This window comes from Halichoerus grypus, chromosome 6, assembly GCF_964656455.1.
Source record: "Halichoerus grypus chromosome 6, mHalGry1.hap1.1, whole genome shotgun sequence".
Lineage (NCBI taxonomy): Eukaryota > Metazoa > Chordata > Mammalia > Carnivora > Phocidae > Halichoerus > Halichoerus grypus.
Window position 1 is genome coordinate 32,330,828 of NC_135717.1, and position 26,551 is coordinate 32,357,378.

General features: G+C 38.7%; 1 protein-coding gene across 1 annotated transcript in view; it reads right to left on the reverse strand.

Annotated features, from left to right (window-relative positions):
* Positions 1 to 2,940: 2,940 nt before the first annotated feature.
* ATF7IP2 (activating transcription factor 7 interacting protein 2) overlaps positions 2,941 to 26,551 on the reverse strand; it is a 70,634-nt gene continuing 47,023 nt past the window's right edge. Inside the window, exons 7-11 of the mRNA XM_036070561.2 lie at positions 19,426 to 19,499; positions 18,243 to 18,313; positions 17,749 to 17,818; positions 7,314 to 7,399; positions 2,941 to 6,729 (exon numbers count right to left, since the gene is read on the reverse strand). Coding sequence (XP_035926454.1) covers positions 6,316 to 6,729; positions 7,314 to 7,399; positions 17,749 to 17,818; positions 18,243 to 18,313; positions 19,426 to 19,499 — 715 coding nt within the window. The 3' untranslated portion in view covers positions 2,941 to 6,315. The remainder of the gene's footprint in view (positions 6,730 to 7,313; positions 7,400 to 17,748; positions 17,819 to 18,242; positions 18,314 to 19,425; positions 19,500 to 26,551) is intronic.

The window sequence follows — 26,551 nt, forward strand, 5'->3', positions numbered from 1 at the left end:
GGGGCGCATTTTTGGGGAGACTTGTTCTGAACCCCTTCAGAATCAATGTGGAGGTCTGGGAGGCAGTGACCCAGCTTTTCTTTTTTAAGTTTTTATTTTAATTCCGGTATAGTTAACATACAATGTTATATTAGTTTCAGGTAGATACGACCATGTATCTAAGATATTAGGTAAAAAACTTGCCACACTGGTACCATATTTCAAATATATTATTTTGTAGTGTTGTGACAATTGGCTTCAACACGAAAAGGACAAAAAGGTTTAATGTCAATTTCAGAAAGGTGGGGAAGAGGCATACTGCCACCTGGTGGCCAATTTTCCAAATCGTTCGCTCCGGCCTTTTAGGGAAGAAATTTGTGACCTTGAATATAGGAGGTGAAATGCAATCCTGCCAATGCCCTCGACATTTGGTTCTTGACCTGGGATAGATACATCTCTATATTCAACTAAAATCTCAATTATGAACCAAAACATTTGGTTTGGTCCGGTAAAAGTTCTTTTTTTTTAAATCAGATACTCCCCAAAGAAGAGACCGATTCCAGTGATTTCTTTCATGGTCATTCGACATCTTCCTCTGCCAAGTTATTCTTCTTGGAGGAAGGACTGTGTGCACATTTATTCTGCCCTCCTTACTGGCCTCAGGGCAGAGTAACTGGATCCTGAGATCTGCCTGGTATATGCATCGAAGTTTCCCTGGAAAGCATTCTTGATTCTCCTGCCCCTGGACATCACTTCCACGACCCCAGCCCAGCTGCTGTCCTCTTGTTCTGACCATTGCAATAGACTTGTAATTAGTCACCCTGGTTCCCTGGTCTACCCACCACCCTCACCCATTCTCCAGTTTAGTTTCTACATGGCAAACAGAGAGATCTCCTCAACCTTGTCTTATCCTATTACCATCTTGATTGAAATCTTCATTGGCTCTCCATGACTCCCAAGATAATGACCCAGCTTTTCTTTTTTAAGTTTTTATTTTAATTCCGGTGTAGTTAACATACAATGTTTATTAGTTTCAGGTGTACAATATAGTGATTCAACAGTTCTATACATCACACAGTGCTCATCACAAGTGTCCTCCTTCATCCCCATCACCCATCTCACCACCCCCTCCCCTCCAGTAACCATCAGTTTGTTCTCTATAGTGAAGAGTCTGTTTCTTGATTTGTCTCTTTTTTTTTCCCCTTTGCTCACTTGTTTCTTAAATTGCACGTGAGTGAAATCATATGGTATTTGTCTTTCTCAGGATGATTTATTTCACTTAGCATTCTACTCTCTAGCTCCATCCATGTCATTGCAAATGGCAAGATTCCATTCCTTTTTATGGCTGAATAATATTCCACTATATATCTGTACCACCTCTTCTTTATCCATTCATCAGTCGATGGACACTTGGGCTGTTTCCATAGTTCGGCTATTGTAAATAATGCTGCGATAGTATGGAGGTTGCTCAAAAAGTTAAAAATAGAACGACCTAGGATCCAGTAGTCGCACTAGTGGGTATTTACCCCAAAAATACAAACACTAATTCAAAGGGATACATGCACCCCTGTGTTTATAGCAGCATTATATACAATAACGACCCAACTTCCTAACATGGACTACCAGTCTCTAACAGTGTCCCAGGTCTTGCTGCTGCCTCATAAACAAGCCCCAAATTTAGAGGCTTAGATAGCTTTTGTTTTGCTGTACTATGGGTCAGGAATTTGAGTGGGGCTCAGCTGAACTGTTTGTCTGATTCCCATGACTTCAGCTGGGGTGTTTGAAACCCAGGATCTGCTTCAAAGATGGCTTCCTCACTCATGGGCCTCCCCTCTGCCACCATGTGACATCTTGTCCTCAAAGGTCTCCTGAATGGGCTTCTTGCAACAAGGTGATCTTGGGGTCGTTGCACTTTTTAGACAGTGGCTGGCTTCCAAGAAGCAGGAAGTAGACGCTGCCAGGCCAGCTCCGAGAGGTGCCCTAGTATCGCTTCTGCTGTGTTCCATTGGTCAAAGCAGTCCTAGACCTGCCCAGAGTCAAGGAGATGGAGAGACAGACTGTCCCTCTCGATGGTGGGGAGGCAAGGCCATGCTGCAGGAGACCGAGGTCCTCTACAGTTGGCTGTCTATGGTCTAGCTCCTGCCAACCTCTGTAGGCCTCCCTGAACTATCCTGAACCACCTGCCTCTTGCAAATGTTCTTCTCTGTGCTCTTAACCTGGTGAGCTCTACCTGTTTTGCAGATCTCAGCTAAATCAGAATTTCCAGACTCTCCATGGACTGGAAGAGTTCAATGAATGATCTATTGTTTTGTCCCCCAACTTTTTATTTTGAAATTTTCAACCTACAGAAATGTTGCAAGAATAACATGACAGCCATACACTTTCCACTTAGATTCACCATCTGTTAACATTGCGGTCATATTTGCTTTGACCTTCCTGTGTGTGTGTAAATATTTTAAACCATTTGTTAGTTGCAGACATCAAGGCATGGAGTTAAATGTCCATCTTTAACATGGACACAAAACTATTATCTATATAGTCTATAGTTGGGACTTTGCCAGTTGTCCAAATGATGTCCTCTAGAGCTGTTTTTCTAAATCCAGGATCCACTAAGAATCATGCACTGCATTTCATTGGCCCATGGGATCCCCTCTTAGACCCAAATCCTGTTCCTTTAGAGGACTTTCTTGAGTGTGGGTTAAATCCCTTGACCTGGCACTAACCCTTCCAGCTGACATCCTTATGTCTTGCCCCTTCTCATCCTTCAGGCCTAAGTGCCTCCCTCTCCAAGAAGCTCTCCATGACAATCCTGTCTCACATAGCCACACCATCATGCTCCACCATCTCTCCCTGCTCAGTTTCCTCGTGGATCACATTGTGTCGCTCTCTGAAAATCCTGTGTTTTTTTTTTACTTGTTAATGTCCTTAGGTCAGTTCCAAAAAGGCAGGGACAGTATCTACTTTTTTTTTTAAAGATTTTATTATTTATTTGAGAGTGAGGGCAAGCGAGAGCGAGAGAGAGAGAGAGGGAGGGAGCATGAGCTGAGAGGAGGGGCAGAAAGAGAGAGGGAGCAGCAGACTCCCTGCTGAGCAGGGAGCCCGATGCAGGGCTCAATCCCAGGACCCTGAGACCATGACCTGAGCCGAAGTCAGACGCCCAACTGACTGAGCCAGGCAGGTGCCCTGGTACAGTATCTACTATTGTTCTCCATGTTAGCCCCTGGCCTGGTGTCTGGCATATGGCAGATTTTCAATAATTCCTTGATGAATGAATACATGAATATTTCACTGGGAAAATTTAATGAATTGGTGGAAACAATTTTGGGTTGGCTGAGCTTCATGTCCCAAACCTTTCCCATGTCATAAACCTCTTGGCACAACTGCTAAGAATTTCTCCTCTGTCTTGGGCTATAACCCAGCCTACCCATGCCTGGCCTCTGTTTTGCTCAGAGGAATAACCCCTGCCCATAAATTTACCAAACTGGTTTTATACAGAGCCCATTTGGCTGAAACAAAGTCCCATATCCTACTGCGGAATTACCCAAATATCTCTGCTTGCCACTTGTGGGTCCCCATCTGTGAGCAAGAGATGGGTGAGCAAGAGATGGGTGTCCCTAGCTATGGAACAATTTCTTTTTCACGGAGAGAGAAGCATAGTTTGCCCAACGGGAGCTGACCTCAAGCTGTGATGATCAGGTTCATTTGCAGACAGGCCAGAAAATACCCCATGACCCCGAGTAATTACCCCCATGTGTGGCTTCCACCCCGTGCTGTATCTGTACCCTTTCTTCAAGGCACTCTGGACACCAGTCGCACAGATCGCTCCTAGCATTAGGTACTCCTTCCCCCAAACTGAGTATTCCCTTGCATCCAAAGAGTTAAAACTCTATTATATTGCAAAAATCAAGTATCCTCTGCCTCTTGTGGTATCTTGGCTAAATCCATTCCATTCACCCTGTCCAACTGCACACACTAGACTCCCCCCAAATCCAGGGGAATAGAATTGGGTTGGAAATAGTCTTAACTCTAAGTCTTGAGTATAGAAATATTATCTTCACAGATCAGACGTTATTTCCCTCCATCGAAGAAAGGAAAAGAACTTTGACATGGGTCCTTGCCCCGTGATTGGTAACAGCATCTACAGCTGTGTCCCTTGAGATCAGCCTTATTGAATCAACTTCCTGCAATCTTTACAGAGGCTGAGGTGACAGAAATTCAGAGATTGACACTTCTACATATTACCCATTACCACAAATCCAGAGGGTGGAGTAAAATTGAATTAAAAAAAAAAAAGCCAATAATGCAGCCCTAAAATCCAATTCCATCAGTTCCTATCTTTTGGCCTCGTATGAGATTTCTGTCGGGGGAGAGATGCAACTACCTGATATTTCTATCCATGAAGGAAATCCAAATATGCTGCTCGGGCGTAAGGATCGTGTTGAGCTGAAGGCCACTGAGAAACAGTAGGCACAGGAAGACCTCTTTCCTTTCACACTTTCTGCCTAAAATCAGGGCATCCATTTCCCTCTGTACTACTGTGTACTAGATCTTTCTTGTCTTTAGGCTGTGTCTCTTCTGGTGCCATGGATAACAGTTGAGAATCTTGCACTTTCCAAAAGGCAAGAAACATTAATGCTTCTTGAGTCACCAGCCCTAAGATGCTTACTATCAGCCTTCCTTACTCATCCTATTATTTTGAAAGCTCTTGCTTAAGCCCTGTGCAGCCACCAACATTCCAGAAGATGTGCTGGTTGGGGATGCAGTTTCACTTTGGTGATGCACACCTAAATCTTATGGTGTCAAGTCTTTGGGCTTTGCTTGGCTTGTACATGAATGTCTAGTCTGCGTCCCCCCCCAAGGGTGTAATGGTCCCTAAATGAAGCCCCTGTCCTATGCCGCAGGATGCTCACCATTGTTCTGAGCCTGAAACCGCGTCTCACAGAGGGCAGCTCATCTCCTCAAATTCAGTTCCAAATTTGGCTTTTCCAGTAGAAATGTTTTAGAAGATAAAGACACAGGAGACAGGGGCGCCTGGGTGGCTCAGTCGTTAAGCGTCTGCCTTCGGCTCAGGTCATGATCCCAGCATCCTGGGATCGAGCCCCGCATCGGGCTCCCTGCTCCGCAGGAAGCCTGCTTCTCCCTCTCCCACTCCCCCTGCTTGTGTTCCCTCTCTCGCTGTCTCTCTGTCAAATAAATAAAATCTTTAAAAAAAAAAAAAAAGACACAGGAGACTGAAAAATAAAACTTTATTTATGACCAAAGATGTGAAGACATTCATAAAATGCCAAAGAAAACCATTCCTCGTTCAATTTTTTAAATCTCAGAGCGTCTAGGACTGAACATTCACCACGTACCAGGAAAGAACGCCTCTGGCGGGCAGACTGTTCTTCACACTAATAGTTACATTTGTTTTCTCAGCATCACACTGGTCCCTGACTCACGCTTATCCAGTGTGCCCGCTCGTTGAGCTTCTTGGGCGACTTGTGCTAGCCACAGCTTCACTTCAGTGCCCCTCAGACAGGGGTGTGCCTGGGACTCCTCTCTCGGGGTCCTTCAGGGTTCCTCTGAGGAACCATGGCAGCTGGGCGATGAACAGAGAGTAGCACCAAAGAATCAACAAATGAAAGCCTTAAGCCTAAGGCAGACAACTCCATTTTCTGGAGCAGAAACAGTGGGTTGGATAATGCTTTTATAAGAGATACTCCACGTTTCGTGTACATAGCACACAATGTTTAACTAATTTTATTATATATCTAAATATAAATATACAAACAGATTTAGGGAAAACCTCCAGACTCTTTCCCCAAGTAACTGAATAGCCAAAAAAGAAAAATAAGGGAGCGGGCAAATTAATAGCCCTTAGATTTTGAACAGAATGAGAAGACACTTACTTACGTAAGATCTTGGTGAGATGCACCCCCAGGATGAGCCTGCCTCCTAAAAAGCGGATTTTTCACCGACCTGCACCGACCACCAAGTGTGGATTGCCAGCAGAGGGAACGGCGGCGGCTTCCACGCGAGGGCTCCGGATGGAAGTGCGCAGCAGCCCCCAGTCAGCAGCGGTACTGTGCACAGCACTGCTCAGCGACGCGGGTCCGCCAGAGTGTAGGCTGTAGAACATAGCCGCTGGAGTACTTACTGAACGCAAATCACAAATTCATGAAACGAGAGGCCTCTTAGAACATAGGGAAGAGGACTGTCCCTATACAAAGCGTTCACAATCTCAACTGGCCCTTTAAGATGGCAAACAGTGTTAGAGAACATTGTAAACCAACGACTCAAATATGAAAAAAGAAAACAGTGCCATACAATATATAATTACTCAAGACTTTTCTTTTAGGTAAGATTTTCAGAAAACCCAGGGATAGATTTTATGTCACAAAATGGTCCATATCGCCCAAAAATGTCTTTTGATTGGACAGTAAAATAGTATTTGTTGGAAGCTAAAAATTGAGATAAAGTACAGGCCATTGGGAGTGGCAAAGCTTTAATTTCTCCAATTTTCTTCCAAATCAACTTATTGTTAGGGTTCTCATGGCAGAGGAAGAGGTGATAGCTTTCCACGGGAGCGCACTTGGGATTGATTTTGGTGATGTTCCAAGTCAGGGCAATGCCCCTGGGTCTCAGGACCCGTTTCACTTTGAGCTCAGGCTTCTGGGGAGGAAGTGTATCTCGGATTTTGTCTACCAGTTCAGGTAGTAGTGGTGGTGGCTCTGGGAGAGGTGGCAAGTGTTCAAAGGACTCAAGAACCTAGAAAGACATTTATAAAGTTTAGCAAGCTGGACTGGCAGGTTTGATTAAAGTGCTCAACTGCAGTTCTAAATAAACTTCCGGTTCTTTGATCCATTTATCGAAATTTTAAGAACAAAAGGATGTTTCAGGAATATGTGGGGCTGGATCCAGTGTTTTTAAGCATAAGCTTCTTTTGGCATTAAGATTTCTACACTCTGGAATATCACTAATCCAGAATGGATTAGGTCCCAGACACTCTGGATAAATATTCCATCTCATTTCCAAATTGTGTCCCCAAACATTTTGCTGATTTGCATGAAAAGCGTGAGTGTACAAGAACATCCATTTCCCTCCACCTTCATCAACAATGGCTACTACTCTTAAAAATCTTTTGTTGGGTAAAAAAATATATATATTTAACCTCCAGAGTTTCTGGAAAAGTCAATTAAATTATTTTGATTCCATAAATAAGTAGATGGACAATACCACATTTTTTAAAAGTACAAGCTGAAATGTGACCCAAATGTTTCTGTGTAAGTACAATGGGTACTTCCACTTAATTGAGAATGCATATCCTTTGACAGAGCATTTCTGATCCATACCTGGGCTGCATTTTGTGCCACTGGGGTTGTCTCTTTTGAGATCAAAGTAGCATTTGTAGGTGACTCAACAGAGGATGCTGAACTTTCTGTGAACACAAGGTTTGAGAAGTAAAATTTAACTGCAATAATCAATTCCATAGCCTTTAAGCAAAACTAGTTTACATCTTAGGTGGTAATTAAATATGAACTAAAATTATAAAACTGTAAAATAAGATGATAAACTTTTGATAAAAGTTCAAGACCTAGGACACCTGGGTGGCTCAGTCGGTGAAGTGTCTGCCTTCAGCTCAGGTCATGATCCCAGGGTCCTGGGATCAAGTACTGTATCAGGCTCCTTCCTTGCTCAGCGGGGAGCCTGCTTCTCCCTCCCTCTCTACCCCTCCCTCTGCTTGTGTGCTCGTTCTGTCAAAATAAATAAATAAAATCTTAAAAAAAAAAAAGTTCAAGACCAAAGGTACCAAATATAGAGAATTTCCTTTCAATGTGACAAAAATGCCCTCTTAAGATAAACACTTAAGTCATTACGTCACCTGGAACTAGGAAAAATTATACACGGGAGAGGGATCCTTGCTCAGCGTTCTTAGAGGTGCCTTATGCTCTCTTAGGTCAATAGGATGTTTGCAAACACAGAGCCATTTACAATCCAGTATAAATATGTGACACACGCAAGTCCTGGGGATTCAAACTAAATATCAGGCAGTCTGGGGGTTAAAGGAATCTCTGCTGCTGAGGGTGTGTTAGCCTCGAGGCAATCAGATATCCAGCTGACCTTGAACAACACAGGCTTGAACTGAGCGGGTCCACTTATACATGGATGTTTTTCACTAAATGCGGTACAGTACTGTAAATCTATTTTTTATTCCTCATTAAGAACATTTTTTCTCTAGCTTACTTTATTGTAAGAAAACAGTATATAATACGTATAACATACAAAATAGATGTTAATGGACTGTTTAGGTTATTGGTAAGGTTTCTGGTCAACAGTTGGCTGTTAGTAGTTAAGTTTTGGGGGAATTAATAGTTATATGCAGATTTTCAACTGCATGTGGGGTTGGTGTCCCTAACCCCCACGTTGTTGAGGGTCAACTTTAAATTGTGGACTGTGGTAAGGGAGAGGGGAGGGAGGAGGGCCAAACAGGAGAATGGAAGAGAGAGAGATGATGAGGGGAAGAAAAGAAAGGGAAAAAGAGAAAATGTGGGCTAAGGGAGAGGAAGAGGGTTTAAGTAGGTATAAGAATGGTCTGAAAACAACTGGGGAGGGGCTACCTGGGGGGGTGGTAAGAAACGGGGCCTCCTGTTGGAAAGTAGTAGGGCCAAGGAGCTAAAAACTTCACAAGTCTGAATGCATCTAATAAGCGTCAAAACCATCTTGATCTACTATGTGTGCAATGATATAACTGTTTAATATAATTCTGAATCTCCCCCAACAAAATTTCTTTTATTTGTATTTTTCTTCTGACTCACAAAGATAATCAAGATTCTGCATTGTGTTTCAAAGTTAATTCATTAGTCAGTTTATTTACTGCTGGTAAAAAACCTGTTTGAGTTGTAATGACCTTCCGGTTTTAACTTTAAGCGAGTCTGTAACAGGCTTTCCAACTGGTTTACTTAACTAGAGCTAGATCTTTGAGATCGTAACTGGCAGGTTCATCACCACAGGAGAGCAGACACAGATAACCTCCAGTCAATGACACACAAAACATTCTAACAAACAGAAGCCCTATAACTAACACTGCTTCTCTCAAGGTGGTAAGTCAGCTGGCCCTTAAAATAGGGAAAGACAGAAATGCAACTTGAGGATGATAAGAAGAGGCAACACAGGACTTTGGTCCCAAACCAGTTCCTGTTTATACCCTGTGTGTCCTCAGCGCCAGCACCTTATAAGCACTCTCTGCTTTTACCCTCATCTGTCTACAAATGAGTAAGGATTTCTTCAGGGCTTTGAATGTTCAAAGCAGGAGTAGCCAGGACCCCATCATTTTAAGGTTGCTTGTTCGACTGCTAGGTGACAACTGCGGCCTCTGGTTTCAACTTAACTTTCTGATGTTCGACCTTCCAGATCCTCTGCTGCATGTATATGCTCACGTAGACACACAGAGTCATCATGTAAATATGTGTAATATAAAAGTGGTTTTTAAAATTTGGATTTTTAAATGAACTATCTAGATATAATTTACATACAGTAAAAATGTACCCATTCTAAATGTGTGATTCTGAGTTTTGACAAATGTACCCCTGTGAAACCATCACCAAAATCAAGACACAGAATGTTTTCCTCAGCCCACAAGTCCTTCAGTGTCCCTCCTCGGTGGATCTCTCTCACCTCTGGCCCCGTGAAACCACAGGTCTACTGTCACTAAAGACTAGATTCGACTTTTCTAGAATTTCATATAAATCAAATCATACAGTATATAGAATTCTTTGGCCCAGCATAATGTTTCTGAGATGCATCCATATTGTTGCACATAAAAACATTTTGTTCATTCTTTTTTATTATTTTTTAAAGATTTTATTTATTTATTTGACAGAGTACAAGCAGGGGGAGCGGCAGGCAGAGGGAGAGGGAGAAGCAGGCTCCTCGCTGAGCAGGGAGCCTGATGCGGGACTCCATCCCAGGACCCTGGTCATGACCTGAGCCGAAGGCAGATGCTTAACCGACTGAGCCACTCAGGCGCCCCTGTTCATTTTTCTAAAGTAAGCTCCATGCCCATTGTGGGGCTGGAACTCATGACCCCGCGATCAAGAGCCACATGTTCCCCCGACTGAGCCAGCCAGGCACCGCATATTGTGTTCATGTTTATTGTTGAGTAATATTTAGCGGTACAGATATGCCACAACCAATTTATCCATTTATCAGCTGATGGACATTTGTACTGTTTCCAGTTTGGGGCCATTATGAATAAAGTTGCCATAAACAATGGTGTAGAAGTCTGTGTAGATACAGGTTTTCAATTCTCTTGGGTAAATACCTAAGACGGGAATGACAGTGTCCTATGGTAAGGGTATAGTTAATGTTTTGAGGAAATGCTGAGCCACTTCAAAAGTGGTTTTACCATTTTACATTCCTACCACCAAAGCATGAGAATTCCAGCTTTCTCCACATCCTACCAACACTTTGTGTATTTTCAGTTCTTTTCATTGGTAGCCATTCTGATAGCTATGTTGTGGTGTCTCATTATGGTGTTCATTTCCCTAGTGAGCAACGATGATGAGGATCATGTTTTCTTGTGCCTATCTGCCGTCCCCACATCTTCTATAGCAAAGTGTCATCTACTTGCTTTGGGTTTAATTTGTTCTTTTTTCCTAGCATCTTAAGATAGAAGCTTAGATTGTTAATTTTAGATTTTTATTTTTTTCTACTATAAACATATAATGCTAGTCATTTCCCTCTAAGCACTGCTTTATCTACATCCCTCAAATGTTGCTGTGTTTCCATTTTTATTCAGTTAAAAATATTTTTAAGTTTCCCTTTTGATTGCTTTGGCTCATGGGTCATTTAGAAATGTGTTTAGCCTCCAAATACCTGGGGATTTTCCAGCTATTTCTGTTACTGATTACTAATTTAATTCTGCTGTATCAGAGATCTCAGGGTCCTGAGATCGAGCCCTGCATCAGGATCTGTGCTGATTGTGGAGCCTGCTTAAAATTCTCTTCCTTTCCTTTTGCCCTTCCCCACCACTGGCTTGCTTGTGCTCTAAACACACACACACACACACACACACACACACACACACACACACTCTCTCTCTCTCTCTCTCTCTCTCTCTCTCTCTCTCTAGTTTTGCAGTCCAGAACCCAACCTATCTTACTGCTTGTTTCATATGCATTTAATGAGAATGTGTACTCTACTGTGCTTGGACTGAGCACTCCACAAATGTCAAGTAGGTTAAGTTGGGTTGGTAGTGTTGCTCAGGTTTTATAACTTCAGTTTCTGTCTGCATACCTTACGAATTACTGAGAACGGAGTGATAGAACCTCCAATTATAATTGTTTATTTTTCTATTTATCATTTCATCCTATCAGTTTTTGCATCAGGAATTTTGAAATTTTACAATTATATGCATACACATGTAGGTTTCCTTGGATCTTCCTGATGAAATGACTTCTTTATTATGAAATTTTTTTAAAATTAATTTCAGAGGACAGGTAATGCAATATATGTTAAGAAAGAAAAAAAGAAGAAGAAGAATGTAGCAGGAGGGGAAGAATGAAGGGGGGGAAATCGGAGGGGGAGAAGAACCATGAGAGACGATGGACTCTGAAAAACAAACTGAGGGTTCTAGAGGGGAGGGGGGTGGGAGGATGGGTTAGCCTGGTGATGGGTATTGAGGAGGGCACGTTCTGCATGGAGCACTGGGTGTTATGCACAAACAATGAATCATGGAACACTATATCTAAAACTAATGATGTAATGTATGGGGATTAACATAACAATAAAAAAATTAAAAAAATTAATTTCAGAGGTAGAATTTAGTGATCCATCAGTTGTATATAACACCCAGTGCTCATTACATCACGTGCCCTCCTTAATGCCCATCACCCAATTATCCCTTCCCCCCACCCACCTCCCCTCCAGCAACCCTCAGTTTGTTTCCTAGAGTTCAGCATCTCTTATGGTTTGCCTCCCTATTTTCCTCTTGCTTTATTTTTCCTTCCCTTCTCCTATGTTCATGTTTTTATTTCTTAAATTCCACATAAAAGTGAAATCATATGGTATTTATCTTTCTCTGACTGACTTATTTCACTTATTGTAATACCCTCTAGTTCCATCCATGTCATTGCAAATGGCAAGATTTCATTCTTTCTGATGGCTGAGTAATATTCCATTGTATATATATACCACATCTTCTTTATCCATTCATCTGTCGATAGATATCTGAGCTCTTTCCATAGTCTGGCTATTGTGGACATCGCTGCTATGAACACTGGTGGGCATGTGCCCCCTTCGAATCACTATGTTTGTTTCCTTTGGATAAATACCCCGTAGTACAATTGCTGGGTTGTAGGGTAGCTATATTTTTAACTTTTTTCCAGAGTGGCTGCAGCAGGTTGCATTTCCATCAACAGTGTAAGAGGGTTCCCCTTTCTCTACATCCTTACCAACATCTGTTGTTTCCTGACTTGTTAATTTTAGCTATTCTGACCAGCGTGACATGGTATCTCACTGTGGTTTTGATTTGTACTTCCCTGATCCTGAGTGATGCTGAGCATTTTTTCATGTGTCTGTTGGCCACCTGAAACGGTCTTCTTTATCTCTGGTAATATTCCTTGTTTTGAAGTGTTTTTACGATAACACAGTCACTCCAGCTTTGTCATGATTAGTATTTGCATGCTTTTGCCTAGTTGTCTTCTTCCATCCTTTTAATTTTAACCTATGCATATATTTATATTTAAAGTGCATCATATAATTATCATGCAGGTGGGTCTTGTTTTTTTTTTTTTATCCAGTCCAACAATGTCTGCTTTTTAATGTTAGACCACTTATGCTTATTCTAATTATCAATATGGTAAGATTTAAATCTACCATCTTGTCTTTTGTTCTCTATTAGTCTCATTTGTTCTTTGCATTTTCTTGTGACTTCTCTTGGATTATGTAAAAAATCCCATTTTATCTTCACTAGTATTAGCTAGACTTCCACTTAAAAAAATTATTGCTCTAGGCATTACCATATGTATCTTTTATAACTTATTAGTGTGTCTTCAAATAACATACTAGTCATATAATGTGAGACCCTCACGACAGCATATGTCCATTCCCCTGATCATCTTACGCAGCACTGCTGTCATATGTTAACTTCTATATGTTATAAGCTCTACAATATGGTGTTATATTCCTTCATGTAGACCCACTTTCCATCTGATATCATGTTCATTTTGCTTGAAGAACTTCCTTTATTTTTTTGAAGATTTATTTATTCTATAGAGAGAGAGAGCATGAGTGGGAGGGGCAGAGGGAGAGGGATAGAGAATCTCAAGCAGACTCCGTGCCAAGCGCGGAGCCCCATGTGGGGCTTATCTCACGATCCTGAGATCATGACTTGAGCTGAAGCCAAGAGTTGGATGCTCAACCAACTGTACCACCCAGGTGCCTCTATTTTTGATAATGAAGGTTTGCTGACAGCAAGTTTTATATGAAAAAGTCTTAATTTTGCTTTCACTTTTGAAAGATACTTGGTGGATATAGAATTTTAGGTTAAGGATTTTTTTTTTTTTTTTACCCTAGCCTTTCAATGATGTCTTTTGACTTTCATTTGGTTTATATCATTCCAATTGAGAAAACTGAATTCTTTGTTCTTCTCTATATTTTAGGGTATGAAAACATTTTTTTCTTGAAAAAAACGTTTTGTTTTGTTTTCTGTTTGCTTTTAAGATTTTTCTTTTTATCATTGGTTTTCAGGAATGGATTATGATGTACCTTGATACGGTTTTCTTTGTATTTATCCTGCTTGGAATTTACTGAAGTTCTTAATTATGTAGGTTTGTACTTTTCATTAAATTTAGAAGACTTCTGACCATACGTGTACATTGGACCACTTGATGTTATCCCACAGTTCATTAAAAGTCTGATTCCTTTTTTCCAGCCTTTTTCCTTTTCTCTTTTAAATCCTTCTTTAATTTGGATAGTTTCTTTCCAAACTATTTGGTCAGGTACTATTTCTTCCAGTTTACCAATTTGTTTTCCTTCTTCCTTGTCTAATATGCTGATTATATTCCATCCATGGAACTTTAAGTATTTTCTTTTTTTAAATTTGGTTCTATTTTGTATCTTTTATTTCTCTTATTTTGTTCCTGTTCACTTTTTATCTTTGAGCATATTTCTTTTTTTTTAATTCTTAAAATTTTATTTATGTAATCTCTGCCCCCAATGCAGGGCTCAAACTCACAACCTCAAGATCAAGAGTTGCATGCTTTACTGACTGAACCAGCCGGGTGCCCTTTTGAGCATATTTCTATCAGCTCTTTCAAAGTCCTTGTCTGTTAATTCTGTCATCTCTGTCATTTCTAAGTTTGTTTCTATTGACTGATTTTTCTCCTGGTTATGGATTCCATTTTTTGGTCTCTGTATCTCTAGTGATTTTTTTTAAATTGGATGATGGATATTATAAATTTTAAATGGTTTTGTGTTTAATTCCATTCTCTTCTTTTAACAGAACACAGTGGGCTGTGTGATAAGCTATTGAGTTATATGTAGTTCAGCTCAATCCTTTCAAAGCTTGTTTTTTTGGTTTTATTAGGGTAAGGCTACAGTTGCCTTTGTTCTAAGATGAGTTTATACCCAGATGTTCAGTAAGAATCTGCCACTACAGCTGGTCAGAACTGACACATTTCCCACCTCTGAGCATAAAGCTCTTTGGTCATTCTCTGCCAAGATTTATGGGGTTTTACTCCATGCATGTGTGGCTTAATACTTCAGCAAGAATTCAAGAGGACTCTATGCTAACCTCCTGGAGCTCCTTCTCTGAGTGGCTCCCTCCTTCTGACACTATACTCTTTCCCTTCATTCCTGGTGCCTCAACCTCTCTGAATGAATCTCTGTTTCCTCACCTCAGCAAGACAGCCATTCTCTGCTTGGGAGTTCCTCCACTGCACCGCAGTCTAGGAGGAAAGCTGGGCACTCTGTACAGCTCATCTCATTCATTCCCTTCTCTCAGGGACTGTAGTCCTATACTGCAATATCTGAAAATTTTTTTATTACATCTTACTTAGTTTGTGGTTGTTTATGGCAGAAAAGTTAAGTCTGGGCCCTTTACTCCATCCTACTCTCTCCATATACATTTATGACTTTTTTCTCGTTACATTACTAACACATTTACATCAACACACATACTTCTACAACACTATTTTTAATGGCTGAATACTGCTGTATCATATAAATCTAATTTGTGCAATTGATCCTTTATTTCTAGAAATTTAAGGGTTTCCAAAGTTTTATTTTTCACACACAGCACAGTGATGAACATTTTTATACTTCCCTATATACTTAATTTTAATTTCTTTAGGTAACTATTCAAAGAATTTTGGGGTCAAAGGCTTACATATTTGTAAAGTTTTTGATGTTGACAAAAGGTCTCCCAGAAAGATTTACACTCCCATTCACAGTATGTAAACTTATATTTCCTTTAAAACTCTTTAGTGGAAAATCTGCATTAATTCAATATTTTTTGGAAAAAGTATACTATGTGCTAAGCGTTGTGCTAAAAGGATGGAAACTTACAGATTAAGAAAGCCGCTGACACTGAAAAGAACTGAGTCCTTTCAGGAAGACATATGTAAAGAAACAATGACAGAGCAATGTAATATAGCTACAATACAGGTGTGCACTAAATACCAATGGTAAGGGGAGCCTGAAAGGAACAGTCCAGCCTAAGTGTCTAAAGTGAATATGAAAGAATGAAGGGTGGGGTCATCAGACACACCTGCGGAGACAGAGAGAGGAGAACATTCCTAGCAAAGAGAACTGCACATGCAGAGGTGGTAAGGAGAGGAGAAGCATTACCTATTGAGAAACTATTAAGGCACAGGTAAGGGATTTGTAGAACATAAGCTAGAAAAGTTTTCAGGGTCTAAGTCAGTAAGGATTCTATCTTTCTAAGGAGTTTGGATTTTATCCTAAAAACAAAAACATAACCAGGTTTATATACAGGAAGTAGTGTTTTAGTGGCAGCTTGGGAGACTGACTAGAAGCAGTAAGTTAGGGTAGAAACATTGGTTACTAAGTTATGGCAGTAGAGCAGGCTAAAGATGATGGAATTTTGAAATAAGGAAATCTATGGACTGGACGCGTTAGCTTTTCAGGAGACAGAACTGATGGCCTTGAAAACTGACTACACAGTGGAATGAGGCAGATCCAAGAGTCAAAAGCGACTCATGTCTAGCTTGGGAAACTGGGTGAGCTGGTGATACCGTTCATTAAGCCTGGGAATATGGGCAACAGTCCAGGTTTGACCTGACAAACTATACCTTTATTCAGAACTGGACACTCTACAAGATGAACAGACTCACATTATCATGAGTCAGCAGCATGAATTAGCATGATCTATCCGTCCAACTGCTAGATTTCAAACTGAAGGCCCCCACAACTTAGAGGTCTGCTTTATTTTCGAAAGCACTGATGAATCTGTATTCATACCTTTTATTTTACTGTATCTTAAATCTTGTACCCTATAGTTTAGAAATGATTTAATAATCTTAGTTAAAAAGTAACTAATTATTATAGATTCCCAAATCATTTTTCAAATTTATATATATATTTTTAAGATTTTATGTATTTATTTGACCGAGAGAGCACAAGCAGGGAAAGTGGCAGGCAGAGAGAGAGGGAGAAGCAAGCTCCCCACAGAGCAGGGAGCCGGAAGCAGGGCTCAATCCCAGGACCCTGGGATCATGACCTGAGCTGTGGGCAGACGCTTAACTGACTGAGCCACCCAGGCACCCCTCAAATTTATTTATTTATTTTTAAGATTTTATTTATTTATTTGACAGAGTACAAGCAGGGGGAGCAGCAGGCAGAGGGAGAGGGAGAAGCAGGCTTCCTGCTGAGCAGGGAGCCTGATGAGGGACTTGATCCCAGGACCCTGGGATCATGACTCGAGCTGTGGGCAGACGCTTAACTGACTGAGCCACCCAGGCGCCCCACCCCTCAAATTTATACTTCTAATTTTCATCATGAAACTGGAAACTGAAGGGTTTTTTAATTCTATCATGAGGTACCTGGAGATTCCCATGGTTCTAACCTTTGTCTGGATCCACAGTTGAAAGGGGAGAAGGAACTGGCTATATATTTCCTATGCTACTCTCCATTTTTAAATATTACATAATTTTCTAATGCTAATAAGTGGTATTCCAAGATTTTATCAAGAGTATCAAGAACATTCAAGTGCAGTTATTAAGAGGTGAAGCTTTATAACTGATGACTAGCCCCAGATGACTATATTTTACTTCTTCCTGTTTAAATCTGAGAAAGAGGGCACTGTTGTCGTTCTTTCCTCTACGTTTTCATGTTATGCCCTAGTACCCTCTCACAGTGCTACTGATATAAAGAAAAAAGGTATGTACCAGAAAAGAGATTCATAATAGCCCCCAAACAGTCCAGCTATCTTTCAGTGAGTGAACATATAAACTATTATACATCTACACCATGGAATACTACTCAACACTAAAAAGCAATACTACTGATGCAACTCTGAGGACCTGTGGGGGAATTATGCTAAGTTAAAGAAGTCAATCTCAAAAAGACACATACTATATCATCATATAACACCCATGGATAGTTGTGCAAGTTGATTGTGGTGACCATTACGTGAATCTATACATGACAAAATTGCATAGAGCTATATACACACACACACTAACACACTAAAACTTTATAAATGGGTCAAATACTTTCTGAACTGCTACCTTCCCTCTTTCTTAAAAGGAAAGACAAATCTCTTACCTGTGCTGCAGTTTGATAGGGCTTCTTTTGTCAGATCAATTACAGAATCAAATTTCTTCTTCTCTACAGCCTGAAAAGTTGTTAAAAAACTAAGATTTTGCCTCAATAGCAGAAAATATTTAAAAAAAAGAAAACACAGATTCTAAATTGCCATTTAGAAGCTGGAGACTGAATATTTTGTAAGTCCTTACCGTTTAACTCTATTAGGAGAGAGAAGCTCATGAAATACTATATGGTTTCTGAGAATATGACTAAGCAAAATCTGAGTTAGTGTGGTAAATAAGTATGGTTGTGAAATATGTTTGTCACTGTTTTAATGTTTAAGCTAGCCTGGAATCTGGGTATGCTAACTAGTCAGGCATTAATTTCACAGAGAAAGAATCTCCCAAAGAATGAATGACAAAACTAAGTCATCCCCCCAGGTAGCGACACTAAAGTTCATAGAACTAACATACTCAAATAAACAACATTCAGAGACAACATTTATTACCTACCGTAACTTCTGTTTCAGCACCAGGTGAATTATTAGAATTGTTAGAATTTCCTGATGTAGTTTTTCCAGTATCTGGAAGAAAATTATTAAAATATCAACATTTGACAAATTTAGTAAACTATTAAACATTTATGAACTTTGTAATATATGAATGCTGAAACACAATGAGGATGCTCATTAACCATTTATTACATAATCACAAAAAAGTAATTCAATTGACATTACCTATTCCAAAGACCAAGGAACCAATTCAAACAAAAAAAAATCTAATTTGGATTCAAAAGATTTTGTCCTTCTGTAACTTTACAACTATATTAGTGACTCTTTTTTGAAAATCCATCTGTAAATTGATATGGCATTTGAGGAAACAGACTTGGAAATGTACACATTCTTTATTCACAGTATCTCTAACCCAGACTCTGGAGATGACTGAGGAGCATTCTATCTAGAACCAGGAGAAAACCTCAGATAAATGCTTGTAAATATCTGATTCACAATCTTAACAGTCTGAGCCCTGGGAGCAATTGAGTGGCTCTGTAAGTGAAGGCAAAGCTTTCTGAAATCAAGAGGCAAATACTCTAAAATAGTAAAACATGAAAAAGAAATGGGAAATTTTGAATGAGGACTTAATAGGCCAACAAGATAGCCATTTTAAGGGAGAGGAACTTTATTAGAAATCTGAGGGTAAAGATTTTTACGTAAGTATAAGACAGAAACTCTAAAGAGGAACAAAGTATTCTCAAAAAACCAAAAGTTAAAAAAAAAATCAAAGATGCTAAAGAATAGCCAAACTTTAAATCTTAAGATAAAACAAAAAGACAGACAAAACCAAATCACTACCACCAACACAGGCAGAGCAAACACAGAAAAATAATGAAATATATGAAAGGTTAAGTAGTTTTGTACCTTACAAATCCATTAAACACAGTAAACAAACAAAAGGCCATAAATTGATAAACACGAGGTTAGAAAGAAACCTCAATTATATGAAGGAATCATTTATTTATTCAGATAATATTAATCATATTATTAAATTATAATATATAATTACATATAAATTAAAACACTTGAAAGAATTAAAAATTTTATTTTAATGAAAGATAATATTCAATTCTCTATTTTAAGCAAATACTGATTTGAGGCTTTCTAATTTCATAGATCGTATTTTAATCAACTTAAGATACCTGTTGGATTTGATGTAATTGGAGTTGTCAAATTAGGACTTTCCACAGAAATCAATGTAACATCATCATTGTTACTAAAATGATAAAATTAAAAACAAAAATAAACTAAACATGCATTATCAGGCTGAAACATGCAGTCAATGGTTAGAATTCTTCTGACTTACCATTTCATAACTGACACATTTTAATCTAACAATTGTGGTGGGGAACTGGAGATAAAACCAAATACTCAAGAAACCCATATGTTGCCAGTTACATGACCAAAAGTGTCCAATAATGGATCCTTAAAACTTACTAGAGACCCATTTACAATGAATCCAAATATATAACCTATAAGCATACAATATACATAAATGTACAAAATATACAAAAGTCACCAAGGCAAGTACATATACTTGCCTTGATGAAAATGAAAAGTATAACTGAAAAAAACCCAGTAAGACACTTTGACTCTTAATAGCTATAGGACTGTGACAAATAAGGCTATTAAAAAATTAGTCCTGCCACGATTCTACATTATATCACTATAGTAGAAATATTGACCACACATTTACTAAACTAAGGGAGATGGTAAATGACGCTCATTACGGTTATTGCTCCCATTTGACCCTGACTCCACTTTCATGAGTTTGATATTTAAATCAGAATCTTTAAGATCTTGACACAAATTTCAATGAGCCCATAAAATTGCTATGCATAGTTATACCACTTTCTTACAGATGTTTTTAATTTTTAGCTTTTGTACTTAGGTCTATGATGCATTTCAAGTTATTTTTGTATATGGTGTGAGGTAAGAGGGGAGGTTCACTTTTCCCCTCTGGCTATTCCTGCAACAGCTGCTGACTATCTTTTCTCCAATAAATTACCTTGGCCTCTTTGTTGAAAACCAATGGACAATATATAATAGTCTCTAATCTGGCCACCAATTTATAGGTTTATCCTAAGACAACACCATTGTCTTAATTACTATAACTTTATAGAAGTCTTAAACTTAGTGTCTGTCTTCCAATTTTGTTGTTCTAACACTGCTTTCATCTTCTAAGTCTTTTGCATTTCACGTAAGTTTTCAATCAGCTTGTTACTTTCTACAAAAAAGGCTGCCAAGATTTTGACTGAGAGTGCATTAAATGTAAAGAATGATTTGGGTGAAGTGACATTAATAATGAATTTTCCCATATACTTACTGTCCCTAACCAACCTCCCCACCCACGCCTACCCACCAAAATCCTATAGCACAGTGGTATGCTTATTACAAAGGATAAACCTACACTGACACATCATTATCATGATCAAAGTCCATAGTACAATAGAGTTCACTCTTACTGGTATACATTCCACGCATTCTGACAAATATATAATGATACATATCCATCATTATAGCATCATACAGAATAGTTTCACTGCCCTAAAAATCCCTGAGCTCTGCCTATTCATCCCTCCTCATTAGCCCCTGGCAGTATTTGATCTTTTTACTGTCTTCATTGTTTCACCTTTTCTAGTATGTCATGTAGTTAGAATCATACAGTATATAGCCTTCTCAGACTAACTTCTTTCATTTAGTAATATGCATTTAAGTTTCCTCTGTGTTTTTTCATAGCTTGAAGGCTCATTTCTTTTTTAGTAACGTCCATTGTCTGAATGTAATGATTTATTTATCCGTTCACCTACTGAAGGACATTTTGGTTGCGTCCACATTCTGGCAATTATGAATAAAACTGCATTGTATATGATTCTATTTTCTGTCCTTTCTTAGCCTATCAATTATACTTCTTTCTTAGGTGGTTCCCTTAAAGTCTCCAATATATATTTACAACTAATTCAAGTCCACTTTCAAATAATACTATACTCCTTCACAAGTAGTGGAACTACCTTACAATAACAAAATATTCCTAATTTCTCCTACCTGTTCCTTATATCATTGCTGATATTCATTTAAACACACATACACACACACACACACGCACAAACACATAAATACACTGTTGCTATTATTTTGAACAAACTGTCAAATCAATTAAAAAGAGAAATAAATTTCTATTTTACTTTCACTCATTCCTTCAAAGATCTTGTCTGTAGATCTGATTTTCTGGCTTATTTTCCTTCTCTGTGAAGAATTTTTAACACTTCTCAGAAGGCAGGTCTACAGGCAACAAATACCCTAAATTTTTGTTTGTCTGAGAAAGTCTGTATTTCTCCTTCACTTTTGAAGGACAGTGTCACAGAGTACAGAATTTTAAGCTGGTGGTTTTGTTCTCTCAATACTTTAAAATATTTCACTCCACCCTCTTCTTGCTTCCATAGTTTCTAAGGAGACGTTGGATGCAGTTCTCATCTTTGCTCCACTATGGGTAAGGTGTTTTTTCCTCTGGCTTCTTTCAAGATTTTATCTCTGATTTTCTGAATTTTAAATATTATATGCCTAAATGTAGTTTTTTGGTATTTATCCTGCTTAGTGTTCTCTGAGCTTGGTATTTAATGTTAATTTGGGGGAAATTCTTAGTCATTATGGCTTCAAACACTGTTTTTGTTCCTTTCTCTCTGCACACCCCCTCCCTTACCCTTCTGGTGCTCCCATTATGCTTAGGTTATTCCCTTTGTACTTTGTCCCATGTTCTTGGATATTTTTGTTGTTGTCTTTTCTTCTCTTTACTTTTCTGTTTTGAAGTTCCTATTGTCAGACTCTCAAGCTCAGTGATCCTTTCCTCAGAGGTATCTAATCTACCAGTAAGTCCATCAAAGTCATTCTTCATTGTTAGTTTTGATCTCAAGCATTTCCATTTCTCTGCTTATTTATTCACCTGTTTTTGCATTTTTTCTACTTTTTTTTTCACTGAAGCCCTTAGCAAATAGTTTTTCAAAATTCCTGGTCTGGCAAGTTAAACATTTCTGTCATAGCTGACTCTGCTTCTGATGCTTGTTTAGTCTCTTCAAATCATGTTTCTTACCTTTTAGTATGTCTTGTGATTTTTTGTTGAATGGTGGACCCGATGTCCTGGATAAAAGGACCTATGATAAACAGACCTTTGGTAATGCAGTGGTTCTACTAATCCTATGATTAGCTCTCAGTCTTTTAAGTAGGTCTATGCCCCTGGAGTGTGAACTTCACTAGCACTTCTTAGTCACCCACCCCCTTTACGTGGGACAGATGGCTGGAGCAGCTAGAGTTGGGTATTCACTTCCTCCATATGGAAAGCTAGAGGGAGCAGGAGTTGGGGATTTCATTCCCCCAGGTAGGTTAAGTTCTAGTAGTAGTTTCTCCCTAGGACAGTCCTTGTTAAGAACAGAGTGGTCTGGTATATTTCAAAAGGTTCCTTTTGCCAACTGGCTGCTGCAAGCATGAAGGGATTTTTCTCCATTCACTGTCAGGACCTGGTAGAGCTCTTGGAGGTAAAACACAAAATTATGGGCCTCCCCCTGGAGTTTTTAACTCTTGATTTGTCTATTCTGAGCCTCCAGCAATTAGTTTACATTTTCCTAAACTGGCATTGGTTCCCATGGAAGCTTCTGCTTCTGGGTTTCTGCTCCAGTTCCCAAATGTTGTGATTACCATTTCTGCCCATTTGTTGCTCCAATTTTGGGGGCAGTATTTTGCTCTGTGACCATACTTCTTTAATGGATCTAAGAAGAGGTGTTGATTTTTTCCAGTTTATTGAGCTTTTTACTTGTTAGAATGGAGTAATAACTCCTTATGTGCTAGATCACAAATCTGAAATCTACTTTATAGTTCTGAAGTTAGGTCTTACAGATATTTTGGTAATCTTATCCCTTTGTATATCATGTTCTTTGACATTACTGTAAATAGTATTGATTTTAAATTTTAAATTCCAACTATTTGTTGCCTGTATACAGAAACACCATAAATGGTATAATTTATATTATACACACACACACACACACACACACACACATATATATACACATACCACATAATATAGAGGAACAGTATGATATATACACACATATATACCCTATATAGAAGCACAGAAAAATATTTTATATTACCCACATATTTATAATATCCAGTACTCTTCATCTCTTCACCTTTGCATAGATCCAAATTTCCATCTGATTTTATTTTCCTTCTGCCTGTAAAACTTCCTTTAACATTTTCTGCAGTGCAGATCCACTGCTGATGTATTCTCCACACCCCCCCAACTTTTTTTTTAGTGTGAAAATGTCTGTTTTCCCCTAATACCTTAAAGATATTTTCACACAGTGTAGAAATTTTAATGGGTAGTTTTTCTTTCAACATTTTAGAGACGTCTTCTGCATTTCAAAACTTTAGAGATGTCTTTTAGTTTGCATAGTACACAGCAAGAGGTCTCCTGATCTTTTTTGTTCCTTTCTTTGTAATGAGTCTTTTCTCTCTGGCTGCTTTTAAGATTTTCTTGTCACTACTGGCTTTCACCAATCTGATTATGATGTGGTTTTCCTTTATGCTTCTCAACCTTTTTTTTTTTTTTTAATATTTATGGGCTTTGAATTTTCACCAAATTTGGAAAAATTTTAGATGTTACATCTTTCCTCCCTCCCCTCTGCCCCTAGCCTGGTGAAACTTCAATGATATATATATTAGACTGCTTGATACTGTTCCAAAGGTCTCTGATGCTCTGTTCATCTTCTTTGTTAGTCTTTTTTCTCCCCATGCCTTTGTTTGAACAGTTTCTATTGTTATTCCACTGTCTTTTTAAAAATCAACAATTATCTATTTTGTTGTTAATCCTAATCAATGTACTTTTCATACTTCAGTTATTGTCTTTTTCATTTCTAGTTCAACTTGGGTTTTTTTTTAACATCTGCCATTTTCACATTTTCCTTTATATTGTTGGGACATGAACACTAAATTGATAATAGCTATTTTATGTTGTTGTTGTCCATCAAACATATTGTTTCTAGGTCTGTTTCTAGCATTTCAGTTTTCTCCTTACTATGAATTATATTTTTTGCTACTTTGCATGTCTGGTAATTTTTGATTAGATGTCAGACATTGTAGAATTTACACTGCTGAATGATGGATGTTTCATTCTTTCAAAGAGTGCTGGACCATGGGCGCCTGGGTGGTTCAGTCGGTTAAGCATCTACCTTCGGCTCAGGTCATGATCTCAGGGTCTTGGCATCAAGCCCCAAGTCAGGCTCCATGCTCAGTGGAGAGCCTGCTTTCCCCCCTCCCTCTGCCTATTGCTCCCCGTGCTTGTGCTCTGTCAAATAAATAAATAAAATCTTAAAAAGAAAAGAAAAGAAAAAGAATGGAGGACAATTCTGACATACAGTTAAATTACTCAGGATTACTTGCATCCTTTGTGTCCTTTTAGCTTTTTGGAAGTAGGACCACAGCAGTTTTTAGTCTAGGACTAAGCCAGCCTCACTACAGCTACACCCACATAAGGACTCTCTCTACCTGTGGTTCCATATTATAAGTTTTTTTCATTATAGCCAGTGGGAAAGCAAAATGTTCCCAGTCCTGCACAATATCCAAAAAATGTTTGATCTTCTTTTCAATGGTTCTTTCCCCAGCCTCTTGTAGTTTCATCCTTTGCATGCATAGATCTGCATTCAGCCAATGATTCAAGAAGTTCCCTCTGCAGATCATCAGAGCTCTATCTTTACACAATTTGCTTTCTTCATTGTTCTGCCTCACAAATTCTAGCCAACTCAGATTCCCCAATCTCTGATGTATATGTAGCAAGACCTTAGAGGCTGTTTGGGCTCCTCCTGCCTCTGCCCTTTACCTGCAAAATGCCTCCAGGCAGTAAGCTTGAACAATGGTAGGGTGCATTTCACCTGTTTCCCTCTCCCAGGGAGATTGCTCCCTGTTGAACAATGTCTGCACACAATTCTTTTTCTTTTTTAGTTTGGTTTTCTGCTTGTTGACAACAAAAGAACAATTCCTGTAGCAATTAATACCTCATGGGCAGAAGCAGACATTTCCTACACATTCATTTTAGTTTTGTGAAATCAACTGGTTTTCATGCACATTTTAGAACAGATTTAATTCAATAATTTTTCCCAAATTTATCAATAAGAGATTCTAACAGCCATTCTTTCTAAGTTCAGTAAACAAAATCAAATGTTCAGATCTAAATTTGATCAAGAATATTTCATCCTTCTGTTTTTGGTCTCTAACAAAACTTAGAAAGTTTACTTTGTATGTATTTTTTTGTCCTAGTAATAGTCATCATAGATTGATAACTGTATTTATTTTGTTGCTTAACCATAGCAATTCTTTTCAGATGTTCACTACACTAGAGTCAAAATCTCTTATCAATCTCAAAATTCTTCATTTAACATTTCTAAAATATTTCTAATTTTTTGTTTTTAAAAAGTTTATGTATTTAAGTAATCTCTACCTCCCCAAGGTGGGGCTCGAACTCATGACTCCAAGATCAAGAGTCGCATGCTCCTCCAACTGAGCCAACCAGGCGACCAACCAGGTGTCCCAATATTTCTAATATTTTAAGTATTTCTCCTTGCTGCTATAGTACATCAAATATAGCGTTATTTAGGAGTTTAAGAAACCTAGCAGAAAGACTTTAAAAAGCAGAGTGGAATTTTTAGCTTTCTCACTGGGCTGAGGCGGTGAAGATTACCATTTGGGTCCCACCAAGGTGGAGGGACCCTAGTGAACACTCCAAGCTCTCAGCTGGGAATCCACAGAGGTCTATGTCTTAAAAGCCACAGTGAACTAGCCAGAGGTAGAAGGACCTTACCATATTAACAAGCCTCAATTTATACCATTCCCTGAGTAGATTAGGTGACCAGGTCCTACTCAGCCAGAGAGAACAAACCTTGTGTACAGTAAGATATTATTCCAGAGCCTCACCAATTTTTCAGAAATTATCAAGCGTGCCAAAAGACAGAACCAAATGACCAGAAACTGACAGAAAAACAACAGAAACAGCTATATAGATGATCCAGATGCTGGGGTTACAAAACAAGGACACTAAAAGAATTATGATTAATACTTTTAAGAATATTGAGGAAAGATGGATATAGTTAAAACCAGATGGAACACTGATCAGAAAAGTAGAAACTATGAAAAAAAGGCTACAATGAAATTAAGAAGTCAATTCATATAAAGACACTATTACAAAAGTGGAAAGACTTGGAGTGGAAAAAGATATTTATA